Source organism: Cyphellophora attinorum (assembly GCF_001299255.1).
Source record: "Cyphellophora attinorum strain CBS 131958 chromosome Unknown Contig10, whole genome shotgun sequence".
Classification (NCBI taxonomy): Eukaryota; Fungi; Ascomycota; class Eurotiomycetes; order Chaetothyriales; family Cyphellophoraceae; genus Cyphellophora; species Cyphellophora attinorum.
Genome location: NW_017253238.1, coordinates 593,648 through 609,970, shown reverse-complemented (window position 1 = coordinate 609,970; position 16,323 = coordinate 593,648). Strand labels below are relative to the sequence as shown.

Genomic DNA, 16,323 nt, shown 5'->3' with positions numbered 1-16,323 from the left:
CGAAATATAGCCCATTGGTGACCGCTCCCTCAGCGAGACGTTCAGCATTATGACAGACCGAATCACAATCTTCGAACTATGTCATACGCATCTATCTATGTTCACTCTAAATGTTCTGTTGAAAGGAACTAATCGATGCGTATTTCCGAGCTGTTCCACCTGCCACGAGCCGCCCTGACGCCAGACGGGACAGACGCAGAGCAGTGCGGTCCAGAGCGACAACAGTCCCACGCATATTTGGCTCCATGTTTTACCGTGCCTGAACTGTCTCCAGCTGCACTTTTGCTTCTTTCTCGGTGTCCTGGCCGCCAACCTCCTCGTCCGCGTGCGCGCCGCAATGCTCAGTGAGCTTCCTTCCGTTGCGGCCAATTTGATGCCATGGAAGGCTGAAGAGCGTGTCCATGCTCTCCAACGATCGTCCGCGCGTCTCGGGCACGAAAAACCAGACCCAGGCCAATCCGAGGATGCAGATCACCGAGCAGAAGAAGAAGAAGCCGGAGGTGCCCATCTTCAGGAGCATTGTCGGAACTGCCTTGGTGTTGCCGAATTGGTTGACAAAGTGGAAGCACATGACGATTGAGGAACCAAGAGCGCGTAGCCGGACCGGGTAGACTTCAGCATTGACGAGGTATTGGAAGGAGTTCCAACCCATAGCCTAAGATAACACATTTAGTACACCGAGAACTCAATTGATATGGGGCTCGGGGGGGACTCACCCATCCAAAACCAGATAGGTAGATAGAAGCAATAGCAGCCGTAGCAGCATGCTTCTGGGAAGGCGAAAGCTCAAGACTTTCGAGCGTTGAAGGCGGGACCACTGTTAGGTAGATGGCGATGTAGAGGATGGCTAAGAACTGGAGTGTGATGCCCATGTACAGCGATCGTCGACGGCCGAAGAAATCAATGAGGAAGAAAGCGCACAGGTAAGCCGAGCAAAGTTTGACCACGCCGAGAATGCAGGTGGCGAAGAGCTTCTCCGACTGACCGGTTTTGCCGAGTGTCGCGAAGAATTGAGCGGCGTAGATGGTGATTGCACTTGCGCCTGACCACTGACCAAGCAGTTGTGACATGATACCGAGCATGAAGCGGTAGCGGTTGGAAGGAATCATGACCAATTCACGAAGCTTACCCCACCGGGTGGTCCCCATGGTCGCTTCTTTCTCTCTTTCAAGTTGCTCTTTGACATCCAAGATTTCGCTAGAAACGAATGGATGGTCTTCGGGCAGCTGTCGGAGTAGACAGAGGTTCTTGATGGCCTTTTCATGCTGTCCGCTCATTATCAGGAACCTTGGCGTTTCATTGACGGTAAAGCTAAGGATTAGAAGCAGTCCGGCGAATCCAATATGGGCTGTCTGGGGCGCAACCCATTGTAGCCTCGAAGAGCTAGGAAGGTTGATAGATGCGCCCCAGTTGCTGAAATAGGCGACCATAACTCCCAAATAGACTGAACCGGCAAAGATGTTCGTCAACATGCCTCTGATGGCCCTGGGGGCCACCTCGACAAGGTAAGTTGGGCCAACGACGGTGGTCATTCCGACACCGAGCCCGGCTATGAAGCGACCAGCTAGGATTTGACCAAGGTTGCCGTAACTGGTGACCACGATAATAAAGCCTGTGAGCCACAACACACACAAGGCCTGCAGCGATCGCACGCGGCCGATCTTGTCGCAGAGTAGAAAGGCCAGGAGGGCGCCAGCTATGGATCCTAGTTGGACCATGCTTGTCACGTTGGATTCTCGGTTGGCCTGCGCGTCCTCACTGCCTTGTTCCATGGCGGGAAACTCGTGCTTGAAGCTCTTCATACCGACCATGCCCCCAACGAGGCCCTCATCGAGTCCACGGCTCGCGCCAAGGATACCGAAAACGAAAGTGGACCAGTATAGACGCCAGTTCAGAACCTCGCTGGGCGTGTCTGCTAGTTCTGCTTTGCGGTTGAAGACACCCATGTTGTGATGCTCTGGGTTGTTCTGGGAGTGCTTTGTGTCGTTGTAGGTCGTTGTTGTAGGTGCCTCTCCCACGGGGAAGGGGGTCCCCAGACCCAGTCTTTATAGCTCCTCATGTCGTGGACGTTGTTGCAACACCAGCGATGCGAGAAGTGTGTAAGTGGGTTTAAGCCTGCTTGGCCTAGACGAAGCGTCCGAAGCATTCTCTTCCAATGTGCACAGCCGTCTTGGTATTGCCTTGTTCGGCCTTGGCTGCCCAGTCATATTGAGGTGAGAACTGGTGGGAAGGATAGAGCGGGTCGCAGCACCGATCTTGTGGGTACTTTTGGAATGGAAGTTGACCGCTGTGGAGCCTTTGTCTCGCTGCTTGCCCAGCCCAGCCCACTGCCAGTGGAGGGGAGGGCACTCAAATTCCCTCCCCACACGCCTGTAGCGCCTAGCCCCGGTTCAACCCACGGAGAATCTCTGTCTCACCCCGGCATGTCGCCGTTGAAACCGAGATATGACCTTCACCGTAGCGGGCATACGTCTCGCGGTTTGCCACGCGATGGACGGCCTGTACGCCGACAGAGAATACTCATTCGCCATTGCGAAAACCCCCGAACGATCGGGTTGTGCTGCGGAGTACCAATAAAAGCTCCCAGCTGTCTGTCGGGGGTCTGTGCCACTAATGACTGAGTTGGCGTTTGGCAGATGACGACCTGGCCGACCAGAGACTCGGAGGCCTCCCAAATTGAGATCACATGACTCCAGAACCGCGAAAAAGGCAAGGACGAGGCTCAAAAACAGCGCCTTCACGTGTAAAGCGTGCCGGAGACGGAAGGTACTCCCCCCCTTAACCTTCTGCATTCAGCTGAGCAGGTGCTTACGCCGCAGGTCAGATCAGATGCGATGGTGCCAAGCCAAGCTGCTCTCGCTGCGTCCTTCTGGGCAACACATGTGAATATGTCTTGTAAGTCCTCATGCTTGTCACAGGCTCATGTTGACAATAGAGGCCTCCCACCCTTTCTTACACTGCCTTGCTCGAAGACAAGGTTGCTAAGCTCGAGGCTGCACTCTCGCTGTACCAGAATCACGCAGCCGGCAGCAACGTAGAGAACACACCCGAGCTCTCTACGTTTGGAGAGGTAGCTTCAGGCTCCTTGAACGACGCCGGTGATGCAACAGCAAGCTTCGACATCGCAGCCCATTTTCAGGGACTTCAATTGAGGGAAGATGGGTCTACAACGGTCCACGGGCCGGGTAGCTTCTTCAAGCTCTCAAGAGACGATGAGGCAGACGCAACGCGCCAGATTGAGCACGCTACTATGTCCGATGGCCAAGTCAAATTGACCACCAGTGCGTGGATTGAGCGGTCCCAGGAAGAGAACAGCAGGCTACCCGTATGGACTTTCCACTCTGTTTGATGCTCACTAAAATCAGTCTAGTATCCATTGAAACACCTAATGCAACTACACTGGTGCTGGATCCAACCTGTATTTAACTTCGTGTACCGTCCGGCCTTCACGCGTGAGTGTCAGCACATCCACGAACTTTATCAAGCTAAGACCGCCCAGGAGACATGAAAATCCACGGACAATACTATTCATCCGCCCTAATGTACGCGATGATGTCTCACTCGCTCAGATGGGCACGAAACGATGTTAGTGTGGCACCGTATCTCGAGCCTTTCGACGGCGGCCGGGACTTCTTCAAGTGGGCGATAAGTGATACACTCAGTAACATACAGAACGGACAGTGTACAATCACAACAATTCAAACATTGTTGTTACTGAGTGCACAAGAGTGTGGTCGTGGTCATCGAAGTCAAGCATGGATGTTTTGTGGAATGGCAATACGGCTCGTTGAAGACATGGGACTAAACATCGACGGTAGAAAGTACCCTGGCTCAGCCCAGCTCAACGACGAAGACATCGAGATTCGCAGTAGAATCTATTGGAGCACTTTCGTGTGGGAGAAGATCATTTGCTTGTACTTTGGCCGGACACCCATGCTACGGAACACATCCATGAGCCCGCCGCAGGTAATAAGTAAGTCAGAGCCCGCCCAAGATACTTTCGGTGCTGAACCTATACGTAGTGGATGACTCTGCAGAGTATGTGTACCCACGAATCTGAATCTGGGAAGAGACCGAGCCCCCAACTCTGGTTCTTCTCACTACATGTTCATTCTGATGGGTGCAATAGGTTCGACCTCTGGGTACCGTATGGCAGCGAGGAAGCGCCAGCACTTGACTATCCACCCCAGCAGGCTTACTCGATCTCGTGCTTCACCTACATGTGTCGTCTGGCAGATATTCTTGACCAGCTGCTCCGCCACTTGTACAGCCCCGAGCCACAAAATTCACGAACACAAGCACCATCATCGACGGCTGAAGTCGCTTCAAGGCTCCGCAACTGGTGGCAGGACGTTCCTTCCTTTCTGAAGATCTCAACGACTAGTCCACCGGTTCAATGTCCTCCTTGTCACGTTGTTCTACTCAAGTAGGTTGGCGTCAGGCTATGCTCTCGAAAATCACTAATTTTCTCAGCTGCTTATACCACACTGTCAACATCCTGGTCCACCGCACGATGCTGTCTTCTCACACTTCGAAGAACACAGATTTGCCCTATGACCGAAAAGCACAAGCTGCAGAATGTTTGTCCTCCGCTAACGAGATAGTCACCATCTTCGACCTGTTCCGCCGAACCTTCGGACTTGGCTTTGTCATACTGTCGCTGGGCTACTCAATCTACACAGCCGTATCGGTCTTTCTACACGAGAGAGAAGCCAGCTCAGATGTAGCGTCACCCTCGTCGGAACGCTTGGAGTACTGTATCGAGGTGCTAGAGATTATGCAAGATTCGAGTCCCAGTAAGATTGTCTCACTTCTGGGAGACCTTCCACATGCTAATCCTTGCGACAGTCGTGGCAAACGGGCTCCGTCTAATCTACGAGGAGCTTGCAAAGCGTCCACATCTCACTGCTTCGCGATCTTCAAGGGGCCCACAGGATGCTACCTTGACAGCGGCATTGCTGACTGCGCAACTGGATGATGACCACACAGATACGGCGTCATTCGCAGATATGTCGACAACAGCGCAGCATGTCGTGCAAGATGTCCAGTGGCTTGAACTTACCCCAGGATTGATTGCATTGCCTGGGGAGGATCGAGCTGGATGGCACACGTGGCCACATCCAGTGAGTGATGGCAACGTCATGCCAACCAGTATGGCCACTGCAGGCGGTCGTCCGAGTGTTCATGCCGTGGGCGGAATAGTAATACCTAACTTGCCTCCTGAGGAATTCGACTGAATCACCGGTTGAGGCAGAGTGAATGCAATCGTGAACGGAAGGTTATACATGTAGCACTACCAGCTCATTTAATAATGGTTGGCGTCACTCGAGACGGTCACGGTCGATGCTGTGCCTAGTGGCCACTCGCAAATGACGTCGTTCAGTGTTCAGTTGTTCAGTCTGCTCCCAGTGTCTGTCAAACAGCACGAGCCGCAAGTGAGACTTCTGAAGGTGCCTGAATCCTCAATGTACTGCGCAGAACACCTTGCGTTACTCATGACCGCTTCGAGTTTTGCAAGACCAGGCCAGACTTCCCTGGAAGAGGAAAGGGGGCGGAGCCTGAGAGTCAAGCCCGCTCGTGCATTTGATCGCCCCACGGGTGGGCAGGAGTGGACCTCGCTCGGCCATCTTCCACACCGTGAAGGCCCGACCAGGATCAACGCCGCCCCGACCGGCGTCTGATATCAGGAAACATGCACAACACGGTGCGCGCCATGCCGTCGCAGATACGCTCCTCGGGCATGGTCCGCCTCAACGACAAGTTCCGGTCAGAAATGCGTGCGCGATTCCAAATGCGACGCGAGTAGCACGCCGTTCAACTGAACAAACATATGGACCTGTGCAATCTCGTGAAATGGAGGAGCTGGTCAGTCACTGGCAGGAGCTCTCAGAGCGCCTGATACCGTCACTTGCTCTCGTAACATCTGGTCGCACACGCAACACACTGATTAGCGATAATGGACCGCACACCCAGCGTACCGGTAAGCATGCTCGCAGGAGCTGCTGCTGGAGCGAGTGAGACGTTGATCACAGTCAGTGGGCAATCTTACCTCCAATGCAAATCAGCACGAGTACTAACGCGCATCATAGTACCCACTGGAGTATCTGAAGACCCGGCGACAGCTACCGACGGCAGCAAACTCACTGCAGTCGCCCTCATCACTTCGATTGCTTCGTGAGACCATCTCCTCATCAGGCGTTAGAGGGCTGTACTCAGGCTGCTCGGCCTTGGTGCTCAGCAATGCTGCAAAAGGCGGCATCCGCTTCCTCTCATTCACCAAGGCCCAGGCATTTCTGCGTACCACGCGGTTTGGCTCCTCAAATCCAAGTCTCACCAATGTACTCGCCGGCCTGATCGCTGGCGGGACAGAGTCGTTACTTGTCGTAACGCCTGGAGAAGCCCTGAAGACCAAGATCATACAAGCGCGCTCTTCGCTAGCGACGTCAGGTATCAGAACAGCTTCCAACCAACAGGGTCTTGCCCAGGTTGCTGTCAGCGTCGTCCGCGTGGAAGGCTTTCAAGCGCTGTGGAGCGGTCTTGTCCCGATTCTCTGCAAGCAAGGCACAAACAGTGCCGTGAGGTTCGCCACGTTTGGTTGGCTGAAGGACACATGCAATACGCTATGGCCACATGCTGGCGTGGGAGGGACGTTAACGGCTGGGGCAGCCAGCGGGGTCGTCACGACGTAAGTGTCTCACCCAGCACCTTCATCCAGTCTGCCCCCGCACCCTTTGTCTGTGAGCCCAGTTTAGGGCTTTTTCAGGATCGTGTCATTTGCTGACGTCTTCCAAGCTACGCTTCTATGCCATTCGATAATATAAAGACCAGAGTCCAGGCGTCCTCGCGGACGGCCTCTGGCGGCATGATCGGTATGGCCCGTCAGATGCTCAGGACTGAGGGACCACTGGTCTTCTGGCGCGCAACCACCCCTCGTCTGGCACGTTTGACGGTAAGTCTGACCTCCAGGACGTGTTCATGTCATTCATGCTGACAAAACGTTTGCAAGATCTCTAGCGCCGTAACATTCACCGTCTTCAACGAGGCTGTAGCACTTATGGTTCGGATGGAACAAAGTGTTCGTAGACCCGCCGCTCACATCGGCTGATACGCATCTCGTCGTCGACTACTGAGATGTGGATGCCATCTCGAGCGCAAAGATGCTCCAGAGCACCACACCTCTGGACTTGTCATGCTATACTGTGTTCTATCAACGCAGCATGGCGTTTCAGCGGCTTCCGACTGCGCTCAATCTGCTCTGGCACACACAAGACTCGGTCTCGGGAGAAGTTGTACACCGACGTACGGTAATCGAGGTCCAGCAAGCAGCCATCGCAGCAAATGAGATTCATCTAGATCCAGGTATGAACAAATTCGAGTGCCACTTGCACCAAAGTGTGACTCACCTGTCGAAGATAGGGAAACGAGAGATATGGAGAATGCGCATTTCGAAGGAAGACGGCTTTGCGTTTACAGCATCAACATGCACTGGGTGCGATGGGTGCTAGTGGTCGAGAGATAGAGCCATGATCAGATGGCTATAGAGGAGTGCTTGTGACTGAAGAGAGGTAGCATCTGCAAAGCAGAATGCTGAGGTGGTGCTCCATTTGTCGGCCTGATGGTATAAGTGTGATTGGCTTCAATAGGTCTTGCGACGTTCCTCAATCTGGTCATCATCGTCTCCTCCTTCAATGCCGGAAGCATCGTCGTCGGTACCATCGTACTCCGGGTCATTCTCGTCCGGGTCCATCAGATTGTAAGAGACTGATCTTATGAAGATGCTGTCTTTGAACACATTTGATCTGACTTATGCCGTGAGCAGTGTACCCTCCCAAGGTAGGCACAGGAAATTGGCGTGGCGCTACGACCGTTCAACGTGACAGCAGAAAACAAATAATGGCGGGTTCAAATCGCAGCCTCGGAGGAGCCTCGTGTACTGGTAGGAAGCTGACGCTATTCGAACTCCAACTTGGCGTTTCAAACAGAGCTCCGTGATGAGAGGCGAGGTCGAAAAGTAGAGCGAGATCATGAGCACCTAGGCAGTCAAACCTGAGAGACGACGCGGAATGATCGACCCTGGATTACCAGAGGGTGCCTGCCGTAATGGTCCTCGTATTTCGGAAACGGCAAGTACGCATGGGAGCCTCCCCGGTTGCGACGTGACGAGGCTACCACGGTGCCTACAAGCAGCAGTTCGCCACTTGGTGCAGCTTCAGCAGCTCGACCTTAGGACAGTCGTTGCATACTTGACTAAACCAAATGGTGTACGTCAGAGCCGCCGACCTTGAAACTTGGGGAAGGTACGAGGCGGTTACGAGGCATCATTCCAAACCGGATGACAAGAGTCCGAACTGTGTCTACCGGTTTGAGTTAAGGCTATGCAGTTTGTCGAGGCAGCGGAAGTAGGACAGTCTTGCTGCTAGCCAGACACAGTGGCACAGCTATAACAATGAAGCACCTCTGAACGGTAGATCGGTCGAGTGTATGGAACGTGTCGATGAAAGATGATGCTCGTTGGAAAAATTGGTAGAAGAAATATAATTCTCGGTAGGTTCACCTGAGTCCTGAACGACTGATGCTGCAGACAGAGTGTCCACAAACCCTGGGTGTGCAAGGACACACAAGTAGCCCCTGGTAGGCTGCGTGTGCATGAGGGCACTGATGTCAGGGGGTACTGAATCGAGTCTATTGAACTTGTTTATGGGCAGTGGCGGAGGCATAGTAGAACTGCTTCCTTCGAGAATGGAGATGACACAGAGATCGTCAGGTCCTGGATCCTTCACCTTGAAACTGCAACCACTTCTCCTCACTGAGGCACGCCGCCCGATGGAAGCCGCCGTCGCTGTGCAGAGCAGCCAATGATGGCGAACAAAGCATATCCCTGTGTACCATCTTGAGAGCCTCGCTTTTGGTCCCGGGGTGTTCAGAACACATCGCTCAGCCGTCGGACAGGGCATTGACCTAGGGAACTTGCCCTGAGCCGCGCCTGCGGACGATAAAAATGCGCAACTAGTTGCTGATGAAGATTCCTCAAATTTAAGCCCATCCGTCGGTGGTGAAAATCCTTGGAACGCTTTCTTCGCATGACTTGGATAAGTCCTTTGCTCGATGCATCGAGATGCCGCTGTCAGCACCTGCCGCGGAGAGTCCTGCAGATTATCGATCAAGACGAACAAGGCAAAGAATGCTGCTGAGCCCTCACTGCAAGCATCTCAGAGAAAACGGGTTCTTGTGCGTCAAATTGCGGCAATTTTGGCAAGAGACCACACCGCCACACCTGACCTTTATCCAGTTTTAGGGAAATGCCACGTTGCAAAACTTCGAAACGAACAGCTAGCGGGCTCCTCATCTTTTCAGTGACCGGAATCGAGACCTCGCATCTGCGTGAAGTTGGGAATGACACTCCACGCCAACAAGAAGGCGACCGCCAAGAGAAGCCATCCTGGTGAGCCCATTGGGTACCAGTCCTGCAGTAGCGTAGGGCGATTGATGCAGGACGGGTTGGACGTTTGGCCGGGAGGCTTCTTCCAGCGGCAACGAGGGCCGAAGCGGTAAGAGCTCCGCAAGTGCGGTGCTTGATCTAGCTGACGAAGCTCACGAACGATACTGCAGCATGGTTCGAATAGCTGGAAACTTCTGTCATGGCCTACGTGATCGCGGAATGGTCACTTAGCGAGGCAGGTACCTGCCGGCTGGCTGAATCGAATGATTTTCGAGAGGCCATCGATTTGGGAACGGACGCTCGTGCGTGATTGACGCGTAGAGTCTTGACACACAGATGACTCGCCTACCGGACTCCTGGCCAGCTCCACGATCGTGACCAGAGCCGTAGAGAGCCGCAACAGTCTCTCGAGCTGTCAGTCGATAATGGAAAATCTCGAAGTTGAACCAATCTCGATGCCTAGAAATGACCCTCTCAAGCATAAGGCGGTGCACCAGGTGCAAGTCCAGCAGTAAGCAGTCCCTCCGTGAAGTACCTACCGTACTTCAGCGCCATTCAACATGCTCTAACAGGTAACCTGACCATTTCATTGGACGGTCTGATCAGTGTAGCGCGAGGGATATTGCGAAGTCAGTGGTTTAGCGGCTCAGCGGCAGGCTTGCACCGATTCTGACTCATACTGCGAAAGAGTCCATCGAGCAAGTGTAGCGATTACCTGGTACTGGTGCTCGCTGACGCCTCAAGGACGAGACGAAGTCGTCGAACCTGCGTCTTGTGAGCGCCAAGCTCCCGCCGTCGTACATGCGTGTCTCGCACTTAGTGCTGCGTCCTGCGAACGCGTGTAGAGGTGATGCGGGAGAGGGGGAAAGTGAAGATCGATACCGAATATCGAGACTCTGTAGCGGGAGATAGGATCAAGCATTCGGATAGGTTAGGTACAGTGCACAGACACGGGAACAAGCCTAGAATCTGCGAACTCAGCTGCTCAGGGGTGAACACTTCGTGTGTGCTCGCTTGCCTATGATCGTCGTTGTGATTGCTCTTTCAGTCCAAAGAGAGGATAAGTGTAGCACCTATCCGAAGGGCCGGAATAAATCATCGAAGCGATTTTGCACAGCCACAAAGACCCTGCATAGCAGTTCAGGAACCGACAGCATCGTGGCGCTAGATCCTCACAAGAGCGGTGAAGATCGTCATCTGACGTGACAACACTTCGCTGTCGGTGCTTGCCGTGTGCAAGGTCGAATATTGTCACGATCGGGATCGAGTGGGTTTGTGATACGCCGCGGACTGTCACATTGTTCCGCCAGCAGAAGACGTGCGGTTGGTTGGACAGCACTGGCTATCTCTGGCGTAGTATGACACTTCCCGCATGCAGCATCGTAGCTAGAGAGGGGTAAGTAAAGGTCATTAGATCTGTTGTTCCTTTAGGCTGCCGTGATAACAGCGCCGTGCTAGCGACATCGAGAATTGTCCTAAGACGAAGTAGTGCTGGCTTCATGCATATCGGGTCTCGAACGGGTTGCAGTGCAGGTGAATTCAAGGTTCGTTCGAGGGGTCTAGCGTGCGTGACAGAAACTACTCCCCAGCTTTTCAGCCACAGACACAGCCACATGTACCCACGTGCTGTGGCTTTCAGGAAGATGTGGCTAGAGATGTGGCTAAAAATGTGGCGGTGCGGCAGAATTTAGGACCCGAGGATCTGGACCGACTCCTGTAGCCATCATGACTCTGGTTTACGAGGCTAACGTTGAAGTTACCAGCGAAATCACAAGCCCATCCCGCGTCGGTACCTATGATGTGTTCGGTGTTCGATTCGACCGGCTGATGATCAAACTCGTGAAGGTGCCCAATTGGTACCCATACGCCGGACGGCTGATTTGAGCCGTTGTAACGGTGTGAAGCTTTCGGCAGTCTAATTCCTTCAGGTTTGCTGTACAAAGCCTTCGCCTGAGACAGCGGCTCTTGTTCGTAGCTGTGGCAACTTCTTAATTGCTTCATCGCCTGTCATCAGAGCACGGCTGATGTTTGTCATTGAACGCGTGCGATCACATAAGAGTCAACACAGGGTGGTGAGCGTCGTGTAAAGATGGCTTTCGTATTGAATTTGAGCACCATCGAGATAGGGTTTCTCTTTGCGCCACACATGCTCATCTTAGTCGATCATAGAGTTCCGAGTCGCGTATTGCGCGAGCGGTGTGATTACTGATTGGGGCTTTCCTTGCGGAGGTAGCAGAGTCGTTGGAGTTCAGTGCTGTCTGTGAAGTAGCTACAAAGTTCACATCGAAAGTAAACGCTGACGCGGCTCTGAAATGAATGTTCGTCTATCATTATTCTGCGACTGGACGGCCAAGAGAACTTGAAGTGCACGAATACGACGATTCAGTCACATGAGCTCAAAAAGCTTGACGCAAAAGTCGGGTCGCGCTGCCCAAGCTACGCTTCAAGTTGTGCATAAACGTTAATCCTATGCAGCAAATTGTCACAATGTGCTCCAAAAACCTTGGGCACGTAATACTGGAGCTTCTGAAAGAGCTTCATTTCTGGGGCCGATTCGAAATGTGCCTGATGACCTCCCCGGCAGCTGCCCGTTCTGACCCGTGGGAGGCACATGGCGGTATGGCGTCTTCATGCGATGGCGATGCGATCGATCGGCGATGTCGCTGTTAAATGAAAGATCCCACGCCGGGCAATGGACTAGTCTGGTCTAGACGCCGGGCCACGATGAAACGCACGGCACTTGTGGCTGAGGAAAGGACTCTTAGAATTCGGCGGCATTGTAGCCGCCTTATACATGCTACTCCAAGGATCCATCCAGAACTGACAGCGAACGACGGGACAGAAGCTGGTGAAACAAGGAATGGGCGTCGAGAACACGATGAGGGAGGAATGGTATTCACTGGCAACCACGCGATGCGCAACTAACGCACATCCGCCTTGCTAATCTCAGCGCTGGACCTGCGTTCCTGCAGCAGCCGATTCTTCACAGAAATGGGAGTTATCTTGAAACGGAAACAGCTCCATGAGTACTTTGCATCAGATGAGCTGTCATCGTCATGAGCGCGCCGAGAATAATTTTCTTGCCTAGCATCCCTTGCCTTCAGATGAGCGCTTGACGCCTGAACTCGGCAGAGAACAATCCGTCTACCAGCATTACCCATTGAGCCATCAATGCCCTCCCAAATGCTCTAACAACGCATCAATCCTTTCAAGGATGTTTCTTGTAATAAAGTCGCAAGTCCACTGCAGACTGACTGGCGGTCAAGTCTGCGGACAGCTCCCAGAGAAGAGAGAAAAATGGTAGACTTGTATCGATTGGTTTTTTCGGGCGCGAGCCTGATCCGATACAGCTGTCATATAAGTTATGACACTCCAAAACAGAACAAATGGGCCATCCTCACAGGCCACCACGGGTATCGAATAGTCGTGTACTCGTTACAAAGAAAAGCGCGGATACCTCTCGGGGTTGAAAGTCCGGGCCGAAGAATCGAAAGGTGGTCGGTCCTCTTGCGTATAGACCGCAGGAGTGTTCAAGTGAATATGAACCAAAGTCGCATGCGCCGCCCAGTGAAGAATATGTATATATGCTCGTGTTCGTTAAGAGAGGCAGTCGCCGTTGTTCGTAGCTGTTGGGGTATCATCAAACGTAAAAGAAAAACCGTGTGGGTTTTCAGTCTCAGGGTCGGGGGAGACACAAAGTACATCGCGGTCGAGAGGTCGCCCGCGTCAGTAGTTTAGCCACATCTCCAACGGATCGGATACTGCAGTCGTCGCCGGATCGATTATGCCGTCGACCATTGCTTCAGTAACGGCATTGGACGCGAATTCCTGCTTCACAGCAGTTGCCCCAGTCTGGCCGGGCGCGAATTCCACGAGCATGTCCTGGCCTTCAGGAAGCTCTCGGACCACATCCTCGTCCACTATAATGTGCAATCCTTTTGCATTGACGTGCATGACGGATGTTACCCGATGTGCGTCAATGTTGAATTTCTGCGAGATACCGTTTACGAGATCGTGTACGGTCCGCTGCGTGAGGTAGACTGCACGATAGTAGTCTTTCCCATCATCTTTCTGCCGTACATAGAAGCACGCAACTGCACGTATGTTAGTGACAATCGTGAACCTGGATTTGCGCAACCTACCTGGTTTAATCGCTGGCTCCGCGGGTGGCTCGTAGGTCTTGTCGACGTCCAGTGCAAGCAGATCTGGTTTGCTCGCCTCAGACTTCGGAATCTTGGTTGGCCTAGGTGATCTTTGGCGGCTGCTGATGACGCTGTCTTCGTCTGCCTCTTCGACGATTGTGGATTGTTGCAGTTCCGAGAATTTCCGCTTCGGCGTAACCTGTGTTGAGGAACTGCTTGTAGGTGAAGCATTCGATACTGGAGATTCAATGCTGGCTTTGGACTCCCAGGTCTCTGTCCGTGTCATGATGTTTCTTTCTACCACATCACCGCCTGTGAGCTTCACGGGAAACAGATCTGGATCGTCCTCAGGCTCTCCTTGAAGGTACAGTACGCTAATCGGACGAGTCGACGAAAACATATCCTGCATACTGACGAGCTTCATGTGAAGATCCTCTTCGGCGGCAGAGCGACCAACTTCGACGTCCGAGTTGTCCACACTCCACGTCCGCTTGTGTTTCAGGACCTTTCCAGGTTTCGAGGATGAAGGTTTGACCGTAGAGCCGCTGCGCTTCCTCTTTCCTGAACCACCCAAGCCGGCTTCTGCCTGTGCAATCTGTTGCTTGAGCTTTTCGATCGTCTTTTTGACGTGAGCTACGTCGTTTGACAGTTTTCGCTCAGCCCCGTGATCGCGGAAGAGTTTGACCTTCGAAAAGCAGACCTCGGGGTCATTGGCCTCATTAGCTTGCGGCACGAGTAGCTCAGTCTTCGCGCACAGGCGGACTGGGATCCCTTTGACTCCTTTCGAATGACTAAAGTCGGTTGAGAGAAAGTTGAAGCGGCAGGACAAGGTCAAGTCGGGAACCCCGATGGCGTTCTTGGGATTCGGATACCAGGTCACTGCAAAACCATCGAAGGACGCATGCTCCAGCTCGACCTGGGACTTTCGGATCGCATCGTCACCACCTTGGTTAGGGTCGACATATTCCACGGCAAGAAGCTTGCCGCCTCTTTGATGTGCCTCGTTGGTTCCGCGGCCTTCCTTCCAAAGCTGCCAGCATGCCCCAGGCCGCGCTCTCTGTTGCTCGTCTTCAAACGAGATGCGCACAAATGTTCTGTACCGGACTGGTCCACTGAGCTGCATCATTGGTGCTTTTGTGTCAAATATTGACAGAGTGTAGGCCTGACCCTTATTTAAGTAGGTCACGGGAATCTCGTCGGAGTGCTTGATCATTGCTGTTGGCGCATTCAACGTGGTGTGAAAGCGAAACCTACTGCGGTCAGTGTTGGCTCTATGTAAATCGCTTGTCAGGCCATACTTGTCTCCACCCGTAGGCATGTTAGGTATCGATGGAATGACTGCCATTGATGTCTGGATACCTTGTTGAACACTTGGTGCCATCACCATATGATTCTCTTGTGGAGTCGTCTTGTGCGGAGACCCATCCAGTTCAACATATCCTGAATCCTGATGTTGTAAGAACTGGTGGGGCGCATATGTTTGCTGATGCTGTTGCTGGTGTTGGTGATGGTGTTGTCCGAAAGGATCATGAAACAGCTGGGGGTGGTGCTGGTGGAGGAACTGAGGGTTGAAGTGCTGGAGATGCATCGTTGTGTCGGCAGCGTGCAGGCTATGCAACGAATGCGGCATCGATAAAGGCGTGTTCATGCCCATTCCAGGCGTGTGTAAGTCGCCAGCCTGACTGTGGTAGAGGGTGTTGAAGCCGCCAGGCGTTGGTGTGTAGTAGCCAGGCGGCTGATTCGCAAATGCGCTGAATGCGAAAGAGTTGGGGTCCATCAGGGATGGAGTTAACCTCCATGAGTCGCCGAATGGTTTTGGTGAAGCGTCGACTTCCTTGCCATCACCGACCGCATCAAAGGGTCTGCCGAAATAGTCAGACGAGGTCTCAGTGTTGGTTTTCATTTCATCTTCCTCAGCAACAACAGACATGTCAAAGTGCAAGAATGGTAGGCAGCGACGACATTGTGGGTGCAAGGGAGGAACATGTAGTGGGATAAGCGAGAGAGACATACCTCTGGGCTGAAGGAGCCTCGATCAATGCCTCACTTAGCGAGGCCGATCTTTCAGCGTGAGCAGGGACCGACCCAGTAGGCGCTCCACCGGAGCCAGGTCCAACATCTGGAAAGGATTGTTTAAAGGCCGCGTATAGCTCAGCACCGGGTTTCTGAGAATTGCGTCTGCGAGAAAACATGCCGCTGAGTGTTGGCCGTTTCTTGTTACGGAGCGGTAGTGGTTAGTACCAAAGTAGGGTTGCCTAGGTACGAAACATTTGCGGTGGCTAAAGCGTCGCAGGTGGGTTGTCGGGATGGGTTGTTGTCAAATCATCTGGTTGAAAGCGAGCGTCGGTCTGACAGTTGTCGGATAATTGGTGTGAACTGCTCGATAGGCTAGCACAATAATCACTGACGTTCTGTATAGTTGTGCAATTGTGTAGGACGCTAGAATGAAGTACAATCCGTGCTGCGCCTCTGGCTGCTTGCGCGTTTGGCGATCCAGGTCGTTATATTCGGATATGCATAGACTGTAGCGTCATTAGACGACGAGCGAAGAGGCCTGGATCCAGAGTCGGGCGCGATATAGATGTAAAGGAAAGATCGACAATCGAATGATGAAGTTGAAGTCGAGGTCAGTGTAGAGGCCAACAGCCACGAGTGGCATGGTAGGGCCACTCATAAGTGGATTTCCGGAACATGGGTCATGGGAGATGGGATGGATGAGAATGGTTAGACACGCATCGTAGT

The 16,323-nt window shown here is 53.0% G+C and overlaps 3 protein-coding genes across 3 annotated transcripts; 1 reads left to right on the top strand and 2 right to left on the bottom strand.

Moving 5' to 3' along the window:
• Window positions 1–250: 250 nt before the first annotated feature.
• AB675_8067 (Quinate permease) lies at window positions 251–1,946 on the bottom strand (the record flags this gene model as incomplete). The annotated part of the gene is made up of 2 exons (XM_018148484.1): window positions 251–655; window positions 717–1,946. 2 exons carry the CDS (start codon window positions 1,944–1,946, stop codon window positions 251–253), a joined length of 1,635 nt encoding a protein of 544 aa, XP_018000985.1.
• Window positions 1,947–5,956: 4,010 nt separating this feature from the next.
• On the top strand, window positions 5,957–7,105 carry AB675_8065 (Tricarboxylate transport protein; the record flags this gene model as incomplete). The annotated part of the gene is made up of 4 exons (XM_018148483.1): window positions 5,957–6,031; window positions 6,090–6,685; window positions 6,793–6,949; window positions 7,007–7,105. 4 exons carry the CDS (start codon window positions 5,957–5,959, stop codon window positions 7,103–7,105), a joined length of 927 nt encoding a protein of 308 aa, XP_018001005.1.
• A 6,060-nt stretch (window positions 7,106–13,165) lies between these two features.
• AB675_8064 (Grainyhead-like protein) lies at window positions 13,166–15,511 on the bottom strand (the record flags this gene model as incomplete). The annotated part of the gene is made up of 3 exons (XM_018148482.1): window positions 13,166–13,533; window positions 13,582–14,831; window positions 14,880–15,511. 3 exons carry the CDS (start codon window positions 15,509–15,511, stop codon window positions 13,166–13,168), a joined length of 2,250 nt encoding a protein of 749 aa, XP_018001322.1.
• Window positions 15,512–16,323: the final 812 nt, after the last annotated feature.